The sequence below is a fragment of the Lycorma delicatula genome, chromosome 11 (genome assembly GCF_047948215.1).
Source record: "Lycorma delicatula isolate Av1 chromosome 11, ASM4794821v1, whole genome shotgun sequence".
NCBI classification, from domain to species: Eukaryota; Metazoa; Arthropoda; class Insecta; order Hemiptera; family Fulgoridae; genus Lycorma; species Lycorma delicatula.
Window position 1 is genome coordinate 44,303,089 of NC_134465.1, and position 20,241 is coordinate 44,323,329.

Sequence of the window (20,241 nt, forward strand, 5' to 3'; positions counted from 1 at the left end):
CCAAATCGGACCGAAAATACAATTTTTCAAAATATCTCGACCACAGCGCCACCTAGCGTATCCAAAATAATTCAGAAACCTTCGCGGGCGTGCGCACAACTCTCCAAAATTTCATCGCAATCGGATGAACGGTTTAGGAAGGCATAAGATACAGACAAATATTCATTTATATGTATATATATACGAGGTGCGACAATAAAGTAATGAGACTGATTTTCCTTTGCAAGATGTGGCAACCCTGCAGCTTGCGTAGGCACACCATCTTTGACCTTGGTCTATAAGCTACTTCTAGTCCAAGCGGCACATTGATGCAACTGCTCAGTCGTGAGTTGTACTATAATAAGTGAACACGTGTTTGTGTCTCTCGTCACAGAAATGAAACCGCAAAATATTGCGCAACGGTATGCCATTTCTTTTTGCGCTAAATCGGGTGAAAACGCGACGACAACTTACGGTAAGCTTCAGAAGGCTTTTGGAGAGGAGGTTATGTCAAGAGCTCAAGTTTTTAGGTGGCATAACATTTTTAGTGAAGGCAGAACGAATGTTGAAGATGATCACCGCAGTGGATGACCATCAACCTCACGGACAGATGTCAATTTGACCAGGGTGCGTGAAATCGTACGATCTGATCGAAGATTATCCGTGAAAATGATCGCAGAAGAACTCAACATCGATCGAGAAACGGTTCGTCTAATATTAACTGAAGATCTTGGTACGAGAAAGATTTGTGCAAAAATGGTCCCCAAAAATCTCACACAACAGCGAGAAACACGGAAAAATGTGGCAGCCGATCTGTTAGAGCAAACGGAAATCAATCCAGATTTGTTGAGCCGTTTTATCAACTGGAAGGTTGGTTTTTTCAATACGATCCAGAGACAAAACGCCAAAGTTCGCAATGGTGCTCAAAGGGATCACCCAGACCAAAAAAAGCTCGCATGTCAAAGTCAAAAGTGAAATGCAGGCTTGTGTGCTTCTTCGATTCCAAGGGAATTGTTCATAAAGAGTGGGTGCCTCCTGGACAAACAGTTAACCGATATTTGTACAAAGAAATTTTAAAAGACTTCGTAAACGAGTTCTTCGTGTCCGTGCTGACATCGCTGATAATTGGATTCTGCATCACGATAATGCGCCATCCCATACTGCTCTGTCAGTACAGCAATTTTTAACCTCAAAACAAATTTCAATACTACCACAGCCACCTTATTCACCAGATATCGCTCCGTGCGACTTTTTTCTATTTCCAAAAGTCATCATGGTGGTCAAGGGACACCATTTTCAAACAACACAAGATGTCCAAAAAGCTGTGACGAGGGTCTTTGAGGATATTACAGAAGATGAGTTCCAGAAATAGTACCATCAATGGCAGAAGCGCTGGAATAAGTGTGTGCAATCAGAGGGGAACTACTTTGAAGGAGACAACACTAAACATGACTAAAACGGTAAGCAACATTTTTTTTCACATCAGTCTCATTACTTTATTGTCGCACCTCGTATATATATATATATATATATATATATATAGAGCCTATGTCATTCCCGATAACGTAAGGATTCCAACGCGGGATCATACATCTAAAACGGTTCAACCGTTGAGCTACCACGGTAGAACAAACATACATTCATTCACCCTAAATACATTAACACTCCTTTTTGGGCAGTTGTGTAAAAAAGGAAGAAATTCATTCTTTCTTTTCGTTCTGTTCTGCTAATCTTTTAATCTTTACGTAATTATTACTTTCAACAAACTCCATTATCCACTTAATTAAGACTATTTCAACTCTTCCGTTTTTACTGTTACACATTTTCTTCTTTTTTTGGACTTGATACCACCACATAAGCTTCAAGCTTATATGGGGATACTCGAAATATCACCACAAATATGGAATGAAGCTTAAATGGGATTTTACAGCATATGAAAAATGCCATGCCTAACCGGGATTCGAATTTGAGACCTTCGGATGAAAGGCCAAGACGCTACCACTCCGCCACGAAGATCGGTATTATACCTCTATTTCAAATTAACTAAACCCTGGATATCGCAATATATGTTCCACAAACCTAGTTCGTCACTTTACAAACTTATGGGGCAAATTACTCTTTTAGACCTTTTCACTTCGAATTTTATCCAACCGATTAACTTTTTCCTGTAATATCATATTTCAAAGATCTTGGATCTATTCTTTTCCTTTATGTTTTACCAGTTCATTGTATCCATATTTTGTTTTACTACATTACACCTGTATACTCCATTGAAATACTTTCAAAACGTCTATATAATTCTAAATCTATATTAATAGATTTCTATTTCTGCAATCCGTTTTACTTCCATCTATTCGTTATAATTTTATTATTATTCGTCAAAGTTTAGAAAGATCTGTTGACCCGGAGAATGGATATGAACTACTGTAGCTCTGACTATGCTATAGTGGTACAGAGCTTTCGGAAAGTCGCTATGCCGTATGCTTTAAAATTATGTGGTGCATTCTGATTTTTTTCGGCGTTAGGTTGGTTGCCCTGTGAGAAGATCGTTGGGCGTTGTTCAGTAATAAACCAAGATATCTGCTGTCGAGTCGTGATTCAATGTGCTTCGTTTGGTGTTGTTTTATTTACAGGAATCAATAGTTGCGAGAAACGTAATGATTATTTTGATAGAGGAATGCATTTTTCTTGTCAAACATGTCTTTCGTGAAGGTTACAAGTAGACCTTCACGAAAAAACCTTCAATTTAGAGAAGCACAAGTTTTCTGAAAAGTTATCAAATACTCCGGTTCCTCACCGCGTTGCAGTTGGAAATCTTATCGAAAAATTACGGGTAATATGATGTGTTGAAGATGCTGATCGAAGCGGAAGGCCAGCCAAACCAAATAACAAAAGCTGCTTGATATTTATGAAGCTACGACCGACAGTCTGTCAAAGTCAACGCGTAAGTTATTACAGCAACAACATATCGGATTTGCTACCGCACATAAAACTATAAGAAAAAAACTGAAACTTTTCCCCTACAAAGTACTGTTTGTTCAAGAAATGAAACCTATAGATCGTGCCAAAAGACTAAATTATTGTCAACGTTTTATAAACCAAAATTCCATGGTATCCTTGACATTACGTTTTTTATTCAGATGAAGCGTTTTTTATCTGGCTAGGTATACACGACTGTAGTCGACAATTAATCCCCTTAAATTTTTTTTTTTGCTTGATAATTTTGCTACGTAATCTTGAATCTTGTGCGTGGTAAATGGAGTTTTGTAGCGAATGAAAAATGCTAAGCCTGACCGGGATTCAAACCCTCTGGTGTGAGTAGAACGTGCATTAAAGGTCCAATCATTTTTGAAAATATAGCTAATAGTGATCGTCACTGTGTTGTTTTAACAAACTTCAATCAGTTAACAGATATGGGAATCGATCTCGTTTGGTTCCGACTAGATGAGAGGTAAAAGTACAAAGTAATAATTTAAAAACTTTCACCGTTACATTTCCATAATTCCAGCACACGGCAACTTTCCGAACATGCTGTATTATAAAGATCACACATTAAAACTATATTAGTTTTTTTTTATTTTATTATACGTGCTAGTATTATATGTATTGCGTACGACGTAATGTTTTTTATCTCATTTTGCTATAGTCTATTTACACAGTATGATTACAAAAGAAATATATACTTTATTATACAGAGTGTTTCTAAAATGGTGGGCTGGCTATACTTTTTCGGATTTACTTGTAAAATTAAACAAAAATATCCTTAGGAAAAATGGCAACTTCTCCTTCGTTCTCCCACTGTCCGTTATTTTTATATAAAAATTTATATCTCAAGTTCGAAGAGAGGAATCACATTAAGATTCGGTAAGCGTCTTGGGAAAAATATTTTAAAATTAGAAAAAAATCAGAACTTAAATACCTTTGCAACTTACAAAATGGCGGCCATGTTTATTTTTCAATCCGTTATATCTCCACAAATATTAGTTTTATCAAAAGATATGTTATTGCTAAAATATTAAGCCTTTTATTTTGAACAAAATTACATTTTATTTTTTAAGATCGGTTAACAAATAGCCGAGTTATAACAGAAAATTTATTTAATTTTGTGTCTGTTTTCATGTCCTCCATTTTATGTTCAATTCGATTAAATATTAATTGCTTTTATTTATTGTTAATTCTAGCATTGCAAATTAGTATCAAATTAAGTAATATTATCTCATAAAAAGAATTATAAAAAAAATTTATTTTCCTTAATATTCTATTGCTAAAATCCAATAAATTTTATACAACAATATTTCAACCATAAATTCTGATTTTTGACCTATAAATTTTGAGATTTTTGACTCTGAATATCAAAGTTAAAAGTTCCATAACCATGAACTTTTTTAATATTCCAAAAGTACACAGAGTTTTAGACTTTTGATTTTTGATAATAAAAAAAAATCAGAAATAAAATTTTCTATAATTTATTAATTGTGTTTTAAATTAATTCCATCATTTTTGTTTAAATTCATCCAACGCGAATAAAAATGGACGTAATTACCCGTAAAAGTTAAAAGAAATATGTAATTTAGTGGAGAATGCTTAAAAAAGTCTTTATTGTCAATTTAACTGACTGTAGAAAATTTTTTTTATTGAAATTAATCTAATAAGATTCTAAATTTCTAGATTCTAAGGTTTCTAAAAAGAAACCTTAACGAAAATTTCTAAATCATGAAACATTTTATTTTTTTCGATTTTGGTTAGCTAAATGCCTGCTTACTCCAATTTTTACTTAGTCAAATTTCTACTGTTAAAGTTTTCCCACATTTTTTTCATTTTACTTTCCCGTCTAGATAGCGCTATAGTAATAGAAGGGTATTGTAATCGATCCAGTTTCGACATATACCGTTTTAACCGGATCTTGACTCCTAAGAAATCAAAAAAACCGGATGGAAATTTTCCGGATGTTAATGCTAGTATAAACATGTGTCTGGTGTTCGCCTCTAAATCATCTTTTATCTCCATAACTTGCCAATACATGAGGACATTGAGGATACCAATCGTGGTCGCCTTCGATCTAGAAAGCCACCTATCAAAACAGCAATAGCTGCCACAGAGGACGGATTTAATCTAACTGACGCCTGGCGTCGAGAATGGACCTCAAAGCAAAATAACCAAATCCCATGTATTACTCAAAGGCCGCCGAGTTTTGACTTGCCACGAAGACATGGTCAACGCTAAACAGAATACGGACTCAACATGGTAGGTGCGCCTATTTCCTGTATATATTGGGTAAAATACCGACCCCCCTTTGTGAGTGTCTTGAAAATCAAACTGTCAGGCACATCACAGAAGTTTGCCCTAGGACAGCTTATGAAGGGAATACAGAAGATTTACTGATGGCGACTCCAGAATCAGTAGCATATTTTAGTTTGATAAATCTTTGTTTCTACTTGATTGTAATTGGTGTTATTTTTTGGTGCCATACGCTAAATAAATAAATAAATATGCCCGCGCTTTAGGCTTTAGTTAGAATCACTGAATTAAATAAACGAAAAAATATTTTATTTAAATAAAATACCGGCCTCGGTGGCGCGAGTGGTAGCGTCTCGGCTTTTCACCCGGAGGTCCTGGGTTCGAATCCCGGTCAGGCATGGCATATTTTCATACGCTACATTTCCATATCCCACGCACAGCTTATTATGTGGTGATATCATCAGACAAAAAAAAAAAATTAACTTTGTATGTGTGTGTGTAAGCACCTTTCTCACAGCTGCAGGGAAAGTCCTAAAACTATGTTTTCAGTTTATTTCTTCTTATTATTATTATTATATACCACTCTGTGTTAGAATAGCAGCAATTCTTCCTTTCACCCTGGGTTCGAATCCCAATCGATTTTAGAATTTTTTATACAACATCAAAATTAATCTCTCATTAGCGGTTGTAACTGAACGGATTAGCCGCACGGCTGATTGAAAATAAAATAAATATTAAAGTTTTAAAATATAATTGATTAATAGTATTTTTTTTTTTTTTTAATTTCACATCTACTTCTTTCTAAAACAATTTACGAAATTTTTGGACCAACTAGCAAGTTTATCAAATCATTTTAATTGTAATAATCATTATAAAAATTGAATAAATATTCCCCCAAAAGCAATTTATTGATTGAATAATAATTAACTATTACCATAATTCATGATATTTCTTTTATGAACGAAAAACGTAATTAAAGAAAAAACAAAAAAAAAAACAAGAAATTGTTAATGTTTGGAACATACTTGAATTGGCACGCGATCAAAGGACCACAAAAAAAAAACAATATACAACTGAAACTGCAAAGGTCAATGACCTCAATAAGAGTACTCGAGTGTACAAACCAATGTCATGTGACAAGGTGAACTGTGAGCAGTGAGCTAACTTCCCCCCTACCTTCATAAAGTAAAACATCAATCTTAAGAAACACTTTACTTATGGATTCTCAATTCTTTTTCTACTCATAGATAAATGCAGTAACATCCATAAATCTGTTGGAATGAAACATTCCTCTCTCACTTTATCATTCTCTCAGTCTTTTTCCCCTTTTTTCATGGTCATTCATTTTTTGTCCTTTTATCTATACCCACAAAAATAAATAAAAAAGATGTATCTGTATACATAAATCAAAATGTTTTGTGTGTGTGCGCGCGCGCGCATGTTTGTTAGTTTATCTGTAAATACCTATTGTAGCCGGCGGGAAGCCAGGCACATGTTGTTCTACCATTCTCGTATTTGTATTGTTCATATAAAAAACATTCCTACTTTTTTAAGTAATAATAAAATTAATTTTTTTATACTTCACCTATATGAAACATAGGTTTTACATACTAATATATTACCTAAAAATTATTTATTTTACTCCCAAATTGCTTTCAAAATATAAAAAAAGATAACTTTAAATATAAAAAAAATCGTAAAAAGTGGATTTATAATCAGCGGCGACACGTAGCTAAAATTAGTGAGGATGCTGCTCTACAAAGTTTTTTCTGGGCCTTTTCAATGCCATGGCTAAAGTTTTCTGTCCTTGAAGAAAAGAAAAGAACCGAAAATAAAAAGAATCGAATAGAATAGCTGTAAACAGGATAATGATCTAATTCTAAAGAAAAATGTTTACTTCCTTGTACAGAATGATTCAAAGAAACGGGAAATTTTGAAAGTTGTGTTGGTAGCCGTGGGCGATTGGTACCACTTGATAAGTGGCGCCAGCCTCTCTAACCTAACCTGCTATTTAGTTGTCATGGATCCTTGGAGTGGTGCGCAACGTGCATTTGCTATGAAAGCGTTTTACAAAAACAATGACGGTATGGAGGGAGCGCGTAGAGAATTTCGCCGTCATTTTAATTTGGGACGGCACGACCGTGTTCCATCAGCACATGCAATTAAAACATGGATATCTAATTTTGAGGAAACCGGTTCGGGAATGAAAAAGAAACCTCCAGGCGAACCATCCGTACACCACAGAATGTTCAAGCTTTACAAGATGCTGTCACACGAAGTCCACATCGGTCAATCCGTCGTCTCTCAGCATCTTTACAATAGCATAGTTCAAGTGTTTGAAGAATGTTAGTGAAGGACTTGCCAATTCCAGCCGTACAAGTTGCAGATCGTCCAGGAACTGAAACCGAACGATGTAGTTGTGCGAGCACAATTCTGTAATGTAATGTTTCAGAAGATAAATGATAACGAAGAGTTTGTTCAAGAACTGTGGGTATCAGACGAAGCGCATTTCCACCTCGGTGGATTTGTTAACAAGCAAAATTTCAGATAATGGGCGCAAGAAAATCCTATGCAGCTACACCAGCGTCCGTTGCACAGCCAGAAAGTGACAGTGTGGTGTGCTATGTCATCTTACGGTGTTATAGGCCCTTATTTTTTTGAGGATGACAACGGTCTTGCGATTACAGTGACGTCGGCTCGTTACGTAGCCGTGCTTGAAACCTTTGTTGTGGAACAACAAAAGAGATTTCCACCGATTATTAACACAGCCTGGTTTCAACAAGACGGAGCAACGTCACATACTGCGCCAATATCGATGGCAGCTGTACGCCGATTGTTTGGACAACGTGTCATTTATTAAATGGTGACATTAGATGGCCTCCCAGATCGCCTGATCCCTCAGCTTGCGATTACTTTTTGTGGGGTCACCTTAAAAGCAAAGCGTTCCGCAGTAGACCTGCTACAACGGAAGAACTGAAGGCAAAGATCCGAGAAGCAATTACGGAAATTCCAGTTGAGATGTTACGTCAAACCGTGAACAATTTAACGAAGAGACTTCGTGAGTGTTTACGTAGAAGAGGAGGTCACATGCAAGATGTCATCTTTAAAAAATAAACTAAAACGTATGTATCCTAAAATTTGTACAATTACATGAAATAAAATTCATTTTCTAAAAAAATTTTCATTAACGTTATTTAATTTTTAAAATTTCCCGTTTCTTTGAATCACTCTGTACTTCTTACAAGAAAGTAAAAATTGTCCCAAATTACCCTTTCACTAAAAAAGCTATCTTTTTATTTATTTTATATATTTTAATCGAGATTTTCTCATGTCTTCTTGAGAAAAGCTGACAGGACAACTAACCTGTCAGCTTTTTTAGAGCAGTGTTATCATATAGCATTTTAAAACAGGCGAGACACGATATTTAGTAGCGAATGCTATCTATACTGTACACATACATTTAAAATTTACTGTATATAATTTTTTTTTTACAGTTTATCCTCCGGGAATCACCGTTCAGGTATTACTTCAGAGGATGAATGAGGATGTTATGAATGAGTGTAAATGAAGTGTAGTCTTGTACAGTATCAGTTCGACTATTCCTGAGAAATCCAACCACCAAAGAAACCGGTATTCACGATCTAGTTTTCAAATTCGTATAAAGAAAACCAAATTTTAAAAAACAAATAAAAAAAGGAAAGACAAAAAACTTTTATAAAAAAAACGCCTATACGAGGATTTGAACGCTGGAACTATCGACTTCCAAATCATATGCATTCGGATGACGCGTTTACCACTACACTAACCCGCTACGTTGCTTCATACGGTTAAATTTTACGTATATAAATAAGTTGCTTTTTAATTTCATGTTATCTTTGCTTTCTATAACTAGAAGGTATTTTTCTACGGTTCGATAGTTTAAGTTCATTGTCTCAATTTATGTCCGTGACAATTCTTTATATGGAAATAAGTAAAGAAAGAACTAATTAATGCATGTTGTATCTTACGTGTTTTACATGCTTCACAGCATTAAGAAAGAACGGAACGGTGTACTGTAAATCAAGAAATTTTGGGAAGTCCCTTTATGGTAATAAGGTTTTGTACTTAAAAAATATAGTTCAGCTTAAATTTTGATGAAATCCCGGAACAGTGTTCCAGTATTTCCATTCGATATGTCGCGTGTTAAATTTATCAAATTACAATGAATTTTGTTTTGAGATATTACAGCTCTCTGTGACACTAATAGAATAAAATCAAAAAATAATTCTGTTAAGTTCAATTTCTAATTTTAAACTTTATCAACTACGAAGTCATTTTATTTCACAGATCAAACTGTTTTCTAAAGGGAAAGAATATTTTTTGTTCTAAATCTGTCAGTAATAAATGAAAACAATTATATTTTTGTTACTGTCTAAATATTATTTATAGGTCATCTCAATTTCATTTCTATAAATAAAAATGTGTTTTTGACTTGTAGTTATGTTATAAATTAAAATAAAACTTTATATCTTCTATAGAGAAGACAGGTGCGTTCCGGCAGCTCAAATTTTAGTAAATAAATACTATAAATATTAGGTTTGACCTAAGAAATATACATTTTGATATTTTATGATATTTCAGAGATGATTTAAGAACTTTTTTTTTTTTAAATCAAAAGAGTAAAAACTTATTTATAAATGAATCTATTTTCTTAAGCAAGACAGTTTTGGCTCATTAATTACCTAGAAATATTTTGTTTATAGACTGTGTTTTTATGCTTGTATGTTGTGAGTGTGTGTGTAACTTATTGTTTCCAATCCATTTAAGCTTAATTTAAAAAATGTATATATAGAATTGGCTACAAATAAATAAATGGAATCAAATATAAATAAGTGAAAAATAAGATTATTAACATTCGTAATTAATTTTTAAAACTAAAATCTTAATATACATAAAAGAAATAATTTATCTTTGCCCATGAACTTTATTTTCACAAATATATTACCGGTTGGGTATCTGCGCTTAAGTAGGTCCATTGCACCACTTCTATTGTGAAAATGTACAAAAAATTCTATTGTGTACCATGTACACTTCTATTCTTCTCTAATCCTATCTAAACTTCAAGAGCTTTACAACTCCATTTTTTTTTGGATCGTCTATAATAAATGGTCTTTTATGGGATCTCTTTTTAGCATTTTCTATTGATCATTCTTATACAGTTTTCATGATATCTCCCAGCCAATTAGCTTTTCTATTCTGGATTGTTTTGATTAAGCTTCCATTCTTGTTAACTCTCCTCATTATTTCTTCATGGTTCACTTCGTCATTCCATTTAATATTCAAACTCTTTCATACATTTATTTCAAATGCCTTCAACCATTATTTCTACCTTTCCTTAAAAATCCATATTTTTTACTCATTATAAATAACAAAACCTGTAAGTTTTAATTTAATTTCTGATTTAGCTAACTACATTATGGCAAAAAAGAGAAAAGAAATCATTTCGCCATTAAATTTATCTATAATTGACCAAGCAAAGGATTGCATGTTTTAATACAATCTTTTGATACTGTTTGTGTATTTGTGAAGCAATTACAGCCAAATGACATTACTGATTTTTATAAAATTTTGCAGTAGGTTCCTTGCTGTTAGGTAAAATGGTTTTTTAAATAAAATTTTCTGTTTTGAAATTACAGTGTGTATTTTTCTTAGACACAAATTGAAGGATATATTTAGCAGAAGCGAAGTGTCTGTCACCAAGCCACTAACGGTTAACAGACAAACCAGAAGTACAGTTAACATACAATACAGTCTTTTCACCATTCCTGATCTCACCCATTATTACTCCTTTTTTCATAGGCTACAAATGCAGTCTTGTGCAAATTAATGTGAACAAGAGGTAATTTTTAGTTAGTTATGTTGTATCACTGATTCTAGATGTACTACAGCTAGTTTCCCTCCATTACAACTATTGGCTGAAGATATATCAAACTGTTTTGTTTTGAGAGGTTATGTGTATCGCTTACTTATTTTATTTCGGTTTCTTCTACCGTAAGTGATTTTCTTGTGATTTCGTTACTAAATTTTAAAAAGCAGCAATATGGATTTAACACCTAAGAAAAGAAGCAACATAATAACAATCAATAAACATACTCATATGACTCAAAGCAGCAGAGTGCAACGTTGGTCTAAGTGTAGTTAAAAAGATAATTGGACAAAATCGTGAGATGGAAAAAATTTGACGAGAAGATCGCTGTGGAAGAAAATGCAAAACCACCTTAAAATATGATGCTATTTTATGTAAAATAAGTAATATTAATATCCTCAGAAAAATAGTTTTAAGTTACAAAAACAATTAGAATCAGCCGGTTTGAAAATTCACGATTCGACTATATGAAGAAGACTTCTGGAAAACGGTCACAAGGCACAAAGACCTATAAAAAAACAACTTCTTACAGGCGCCATGAAGAAGAAAAGGTTTCTTTGGGCCAAGAAACACAAAACCTGGAGTGCTTTGACATAAAGTACTTTTCTCTGATGTGTTGCACATACAAAGAAGCGATGATAAATGGGTTTAACCATAACACATCAAACAAGTTGTAAAACATTCTTTAAAGAAGATGTTTTGGGGACACTTCAGCTACTTTGAACCAAAAACTTTAGCACCCATCTCCGGAATAATGAATGATGAAAAGTATATACCGTTATTGGAAAACAGGGCTCTAACAGAACTTCAAAAACTTGCAGATTTACTTGGAGTTGAAACACTGTTTTTCAACAAGATCTGGTCCTCTGCCACTAATCAAAGAAAGTTAAACTTTTCATGTTTCAAAATGGGATTCAGTGTCTTGACTGGCCTGGAAATTCACCAAACCTAAACTCAATTGAAAATTTATGGACAATTGTGAAGAAAAGACTGAGAAAAATGGACTGCATTACCAAAAAGAATATGTTTTCTGCTGTGATACAGGTGTGGTTTCATGATCAAGAAATTAAAGAAATATATAAAGATCTTATATGCCTAAAAAAAGTATTGAAATGGTTATTAAAGAGTGAGGAAAACATATTAAATACTGTAATAAACACTGCACATTTTTTATATGTAATAAATTTGATTATTTTTGAAAATACTCGTATACTCTTGTTCACATTAATTTGCACAAGATTTGTAAAATCCTTCACTTTTCACATCTTACTCCATAATTAATCCAAACATTTGTCTGAACTGTTTTCCTATTACTGTAATGCATTATGCCTTTCATAATCAGTATTAAATATATAATATTACATTAGGTTTTAATAAATGATTTTTTATCGCTTTTGTTTCAAACATCTTACCTGTAAAACAAAATTGTATATATATGATATGTATAAATACAACAAAATACACTGCTGCATAGTGTCTATGAGAACAGAACTTTGTATATTGCTTTACAGAATTATTTTATCTACCATTAATAATTTCATATTTACATAAAAAAGCTACTGTTCGCATTATTAGTAGTTATGCTGAAAAAACATAGCAGCATTACTTGACAAGAGCTAAAAATATTTAACATGTAAAAAACCCTACTTACGTATATTTTAAAATTCTGTTTGCTTCTTGCTAAAAATTATCATTTTATATAATAAATAAATATAATGTTGTGTTTCTTACCTTGGATATTGGTTCTGAGTTGTGGGCAAGTGTTGTTTTCCTCGTTCGTAACACTGTTTTTGGTTGATATTACCGGTTGTTGATCTAGGTCTGCATGTGGTTGCTGAGGGGTTAATTGAGTTGCTGCCATGGTAGACATTGTTGGAGTTGTTATTGTAGTTATTACGGAGGCTGTTGTTATTGTTGTTGTTGGTGTGGCAGTTGTTGTAGTAGTAATTATATTGTTGCTGGCTACAGAAGGACCCTTGATTTGGGCCGCCAGGGATGGACAAAATCCCGGTCTTCCTGCACCTAGCATTCCTGCCGGTGCGCTCGACATTAGATCCCATTGTCTTAATTTCTCCCGATCTATCTCGAATGACGGTGGACGTGTCGGATACCAACCTATATCTAAAAAAGGCTGTGTTTGTTTTCTCGGTTGATCTCTTGACGGTATCGTTTTATCACCTTTTCTAAATATTTCATGTTCTTCATCCCAGACGTAGCCATCTATATATGTTTGACCACGTCTAGCTCTATCTGATTCGCTGCTATCACGAACTAATCTTTCATAATGGACATCATCATCTACATCTGTACTACTATTATTGTTATTATTACTATTATTGGCATTGCTACAAGATGTTGAAGGATTACCGGATGGTCTTGTTAAACCTCTAGGTCTACCCTCACGATAATCTTCCTCGTACTCTCTTTGATTTGATGCTCTACCAGAACTACGGTTAACAAAACTACCGTTTACATACATTACTTCTCTGTTTCCACTGCTAGAAGTAGGGAGCTGTTGTTGACTTTGTTGTTTTATAACATCTGGTTGCGGTTTTGATGTTGTCGTCATCATAGTATCTCTATCTAAATCATCTAGTGATCTTGTATGTCGTAAACTAACTCTACGTAAATTTTCTCGCCATAAAGCATCTTCTTCCCAAACATCTGGCGGTGGAGGTGGTGCTCTAGATTGTGTTGCGGTTGATGTTCTAGAACTGGAATTATTTGATAGATTTTGCATAGATGTATGTGACGGTCTTAAAGTTTGTTGATGTTGTTGTGAAGATGGACGAGTTGTATTTAATAATCTAGATATAGCATCTCCGGGCGACACCACTCGATTCTGTCTAACTTCAATATTGTTACTACCAGTACCATAAAATTCAGGTTCATCTAGAAGACCTTCCAGAGATCTACTTCTTCTTCTGGTCGTCGGCTGTTGTCTAGAACCGATAATATTTATAGCTGTATTTGCAGACGATGATGATAACGATTCACTTTTGTCTTTAATACCATGCGGATATATATTTCTATCGTTATTACCGTGATTATGACTGTGAAGATCTGGCGTTTGTGAACCACTTCTTCGTCCAGTCAATGAAGATGTTGATATTTTCCTTCTTTGTAAAGTATCAGCTTCGTACAAATTTCTTTCATCAAAATGACCGGTTTTTTCTACTAAAAATTGAGCCGATGTTGTTCTTAATTGATGGGCTAATGTAGCCGCTTCATCCATCATCATTTCTTCAGTATCTTGTTGTGATTGATGTATTTGATTCACTTTTCTACCGACATCGTTACGTTTATTTGAACATATGATTTCAGTGAATCCATCTCTTTGGTTATTTAATGTTGTAACGTTACGTGAAGATCGATTTGGATGATGTACACCGACATTTGGCGGTACGTTTGGACATTCACCGTTCTTTAAAAGATCTGAATAGTAATACGGTGCCCCAGTTTGTTCATTATTTTCTGTAATTTGTTGATTATCAATCGATCCAGTTGATACACCGTTTGATTCATCGTTACTTTGAATCGATGTAACATAAGTTGTAGATTCTGCTTGATTTTGTTGTTGGGTCATTTCTTCTAAAACCTCAGCAGAGGGAGGTGGTGGAAATAATGCTTGTAAATTTTCATATCGAACTTCCGGTTCATAACCGTACGGAGTCGAATTGTCATTATTGTCGTTAATATAAGACTGACCGATCGGTTGATCTTGTACTGAACGACTTCGCCTCATTTTTATTCTGTCGTCTTGCAAATTATACTTTTCATTTTGATAAATACGATAATTATAAAAATTTAACGGTGACGTGCACATAACATCATTACTACCGTTGAGATCTTCTAAATAATGATCAAAATCAATACTGACATCCTCTTCTAAATCCATCGCCAAACGGCTTCTACTTCCGATAGAATCTAAATCGCTTGAACCCCCGCCACCGCTTATGCTACATTTACCGATATTTGTACTGTGTGAAGAATGCAAAAAGGTATCGTGTAAACTATTTAATATATCGGCCGATACAGGACGACGTTTTAATAAACGATCCCTTCTCGTCGATTCGATCGATTCAGTTTCAGAACTTAACGTTTCATCTAAATGATTATTCGATGGAACGATACAAGATAAACGTTCCATTCTTTCGTGTATCGTTTGTAAATCGTTAGCGAGAACCGGTGTAGGATTCCATAATTGTTGATGACCGTCTTTCATTTTTTCACTTTTTAATTGGACCGGCGATGATTTTTTCATTTCTACAGAAGATTCCAGCGATGTTTCTAAATCATCCATCGGCGGCGGGCTTGTTGGAATGGGCGGTGGTGAAACGAGATCGCTATCCGATGAATCTTGTTGTTCAGAATTTAAACCGATTAATGTTCTTTCACCCATACTAGCACCTAAATAATACGATGCCGGTCTAAACGTATCCGATAAACTAAATCGAGGATGTCTGGGTGCATCTAAAGAATCTAAATCTTTTGACGCTTCATCATCCGCATCTGAACTATCTGATTTTATCGACGATTGTTTTTGATTATTCGATTGATCGGTCGATGAATTTAATATATCAGGTAAAACGACTCTAGGCGGCATAGGTGGAAGTTCTTCACCGTCGATATCGTTTCGTTTCGGTACGGTTTCTTCGGGAGTACTATTATTATCGTTATTTATTTTCCCAGTAGTAGACGACGATGAATTATCTTTTTCGTTAATTTTACCGGATCGTTTCTTCTCTTCTAAAGAACTAACTTCCATATACAACGGCTCAGGATTATTATTAGAATTGGCTCTGTATAAAAATTCATAATGTTGACCTTTTTTAGACGGATCGATCTCTATATAACATGCGGTATCGTTACTGCTGTGCGAAGAATTAAGTCTTTGTAGATCTTGTTTTGATAAAAACGATGTATTTGATTCCGGCGCTAAAAGCGATTGAATCATACCGTTTTCTGTCATTTCAACATAAGAACTTTCTTCTATAGATCTACCTCCGGTTACGTTTTCCATTATCAACGTTTGTGAAGCGGAATTACTTCTCGTATGAGAAAATACTTCTCCGTTATTCGGTGCTAAAACGGATTTTTTTGACGGGGTCATCGGCATATAATGCTCTTCGGTATGTTCGTTAGTCAACTTTAGATCGTTAACTAACGGTGTTAAATCTCGTTTCTTACGGTGATGATTGTTCGGTGAACTACAATGCGATTCTAAATCTTCATGAGTCACTAAAGACTCGGCCATACTTAACCTTACATAACCCGATGTAGTCGCTCCTTCTAAATCGTTCGGTTCGCAAGTAACGCTTGATTTTGATGTTTTTCTTTTACGATGTTCCGATGAAGTTTCACGTTTTCTTCCCAGATCGCGACAAGAACTAAAAAATGTATCGCGTTTACCTAAAACGGCGGCTACTTCTTCATCGCGATCTTCTTCATCGTCTTCGCTAACGATCATTTCAGGTCGACGTATTTTTGGTAATAACGTACCGCTGCTAGAATTACCTTCGGCGTCGCTAGATGTATCGTATAATAACGTTTCGGTATCGCTAAAAACGCAACGTTTATCGTACGTATCTTCATCGCGATAATCATCGGTTATAAAACTATCACCTTTACCGGTTTCAGATGATTTACGTTCAAAATCGGCTAATAAATCTCTGACCGATTTAGCATTTTTCTTACTTTCATCGTTAGTCGATAAAGATATATCATCGCTTTGACAGCTTAAATAACCGTGTACACTTTTTCTTCTTATTTTATTATGTTCGATATTTTTATTAATATTTATCGTATCGTCCGTAAAACTTTGTTCGCCTAATACCATTTTAATATCAGAATTTTTTAACAAAGAAACATGAGCTTCATTCGGTTTATAAACCGGTACAGATACTTTTAACGGTTCTTGCATCTTTAATTTATTATTAATATTTGTATTATTAGAATTGATTATAACATTATCTTTTTTATCGATAATAATTTCTTCATCTTTACCAGTTTCAAAAACTTTTATACGATCTTGTACGATATTTTGTGGAGGTATTTCGAATCGTTTTGTTGACGATGATGATGATGGTGGTGGTGATGGTGATAAAGGAACTGTTGTACTGCTTGTCTTATTTTCATTATCGATAACTACGTTAGAAGACGAAGAAGAATTTTCATCTTTATTTGACTTAATATATTGGTATGAAAATTCTTTAATTAATCTTGATTCATCTAATTTTGAACCCCAAATTTCAGCAGAATTATCATTAACATTACTGTTATTGCTATTATTATTATTAGTATTATTATTATTACTACTACTACTACTACTACTATTACTACTGGTAACTGATTTAATATTAGTTTTCATTGTTGCTGTAGACGGTGTTTGTACTGGATATACAGTTATATCATTATTAGGTAACCATTTTCTATCGAAACGAAACTTTAATAGATCTCTTACTTCTGGATCAGATGACTGAAAACTACTTCCACCTCCACCTCCACTGGTTTTTAATGTATCGTAACCAGAATCAGAATGTTTACTACTAAATAGTTGTTTATTATTACTATCCATATCACCATAAGAACCTGTTGATGATGATGCTTTTTTAATTAAATCATTATCATCAACCGTTGATGATTCATTATATAGTAAATTGAATGATGACGGTGATAATTTATCATCATTTTTATCTGTGTCATTAAACAATAAATCATTTTTTGTTTTCGAATGATTTGGATGATCTAATATAGAAGAAGTTTTTGAAATTTCATTTTGAAATTGTGTGTAATTATTTTTTATATTAGTATATTCAGAATCAGGTGGGATTTCATTAGATGATGGTGTTAGACATCTTTCATCATAACTTAAATGATCTTTACTAGTCTTTGTTTTATTTAAATTAATATTTTCGTAATCTCCACCGCCACTAGTACTCGTTAAAGAAGATTGTTGTTGCGATGATGTCTGTTGTTTCCCATCCCAACTATCCAAACGTGTTCTTCCGACTTGTGATGAGCGACGTACTCTCTTCCTGGATTCTCTCGTTTCTTCTACTTCTGTTCATACATGACAATAAAAAAATTTCTTTTTAATATGTTTTATTTATTTTTATTTTGAATTTTATTATTAATAATTTTTGTTAATTATATATAATTAACAAAAAAATTTAAAAAAATCATAAATGTGTTCCCATTTTAATTTAGTTTATAAAACAAAACTGAAAAACTTATTTCGTGAATGTAAATGTTATGAAAATTTAATGATAAAACATAGGAAATGATCAAAACACTATAAAATTATTGGAGAATACATATAATTCCCAAAAAATCAGCAGTATTACAACTGATATATCAATTTTGTGAAACTGGAAGTATATTGTAACGAAAGAGCCCAGGCCAGCTGTAAACTGTTATCTACTGAACTTCTTTGGGATATGAAAGAGTGAACCAGTTACCCAGAAAATTTATTAAAAATTTATGCTAACAGATTTGTCTATCAATAAAGTGACTGCTTTCAAATTTACAAAAGGATTAAAACTGGTGTAGTTCATGAACTGAAAGAACAAGACTGTAAAAAAATTTGGAGTATTATTGTTCATTTTGATCTATTAGGTATGAAGAAGGTTTTTAGATAATGGATCATGTACAGTGACATGGTTTGCTTTCATCCCGATGGTTATATGAACAGTTAAAATAACAAATATGAACTGATGAAAATCTGAACATTTTTCATTACAATCATTGCATATACATAAAATTAAATTGAAAGTAAGTACCGTTTCATAACTGTGTAAAACAAGAGAAGATTATTGTAATTTAATCCAACACTGAATTAAACTGTTAGACAAGAATTTTAGTTTCATCAAAATTGTGGTAACAGTCATATTACTAACAATGTAATAACATGTGAGAATTTTCTGGGGATCGGTTTATCTCAAAAGACTTTTGTTCATTAAGATGCCCAGATCTACACTAAGAAAATTTTCATTTGGGACATTTAATAACTGTAGTTTTTTCTAAAAATTTTGATATATCTAATTAAATTAGAATTAACAATGAAAGTGAAATATCTAATTCAAATGAACGAACATTATACAAAAAGTGGCTGCAAATGTCATGAAATGGTTAAGAACCACTATCCTAATTAGAGAAATTAATTTTGAAGATATATTATAGAATTAAATATACGTGTAATCTGACTTTTTTTTGTTGTTGATAATTTGAATTTTCTTACGTTGTTAAAAAATTTATTTAAAAAAAAATTCCTGTCAGTGTTTAATAACACTGTATTATATTAGACGTTTTAATCACTTTTCTTTGTATAGTTTTCGGAGTGAAACATTTCTTAATTAAAACAATCATTTAAGAATCTTTGACAAAGATATTTAAAGAAAAATTGAAGAAAAAGAAGATTTATGTATAAAATTTATTGATTTAGAAAAAAATTTAATCAATACAGTGAAATAAATATTATAATAAATATTTTACAATATTTTTATGAAGTTATTGTCCAAGACATTGGGTAAAAAGTGAAATTTACATGATTTATGACAGTAAAACATGGAGAATGGAGGAGCCAGAAAAAAAAATAATAGAAATGTTTGAATTGCAATGTCACAAAAGAATGTAAACAATTAGGTAGGTTCAAAGTGTACAAAATGGAAAGGTTTTTAAAGCCAAATTAGAGAAGATAGAAGATTATGTAGAAATCTTGTAAAAAGGTTTTTGGGGAACAAATTAAAAAATCCAGTTCGTGAATTTAGTTTTACAACGAAGTACAGAGAACAAAAAAAAATAGTAAAGGAAGACATCATTAGTATATGAAACAGATAACTAAGGATGTGAGTTGTAATAAATTTGCTGAGTTTAAAGAATTAAAGACAAAGAGAAAGTAATGGAAATGGACTCAAAATCAGTCAAATGACTAAAGACGAAATATCTCTAAAATAATGATGGCTAAAAGAGCACCCAAGTAAATTTATTTATCATCAAAATATGAAAATTGGACTATAAAGAAAAAGTTATGTAGAAGGAGCAACATGTTAAATGCTTTTATACTACTAGAATTATAGGTTCAATATGGCCATTGATAAATCCCTTTTCTTTAAGAGAAT

At 33.1% G+C, this 20,241-nt stretch overlaps 1 protein-coding gene across 3 annotated transcripts in view; it reads right to left on the reverse strand.

Moving 5' to 3' along the window:
- The window catches only part of LOC142332611 (uncharacterized), a 643,294-nt gene that overhangs the window by 215,702 nt on the left and 407,351 nt on the right, over positions 1–20,241 (reverse strand). For all 3 annotated transcript variants that reach the window (XR_012758351.1, XM_075379149.1, XM_075379148.1), the window contains one exon: positions 12,854–18,184. Coding sequence is in view for 2 of the 3 variants with exons in the window: in XM_075379149.1 (XP_075235264.1) it covers positions 12,854–18,184 (5,331 nt within the window). In the remaining variant the exon portion in view is untranslated. The remainder of the gene's footprint in view (positions 1–12,853; positions 18,185–20,241) is intronic.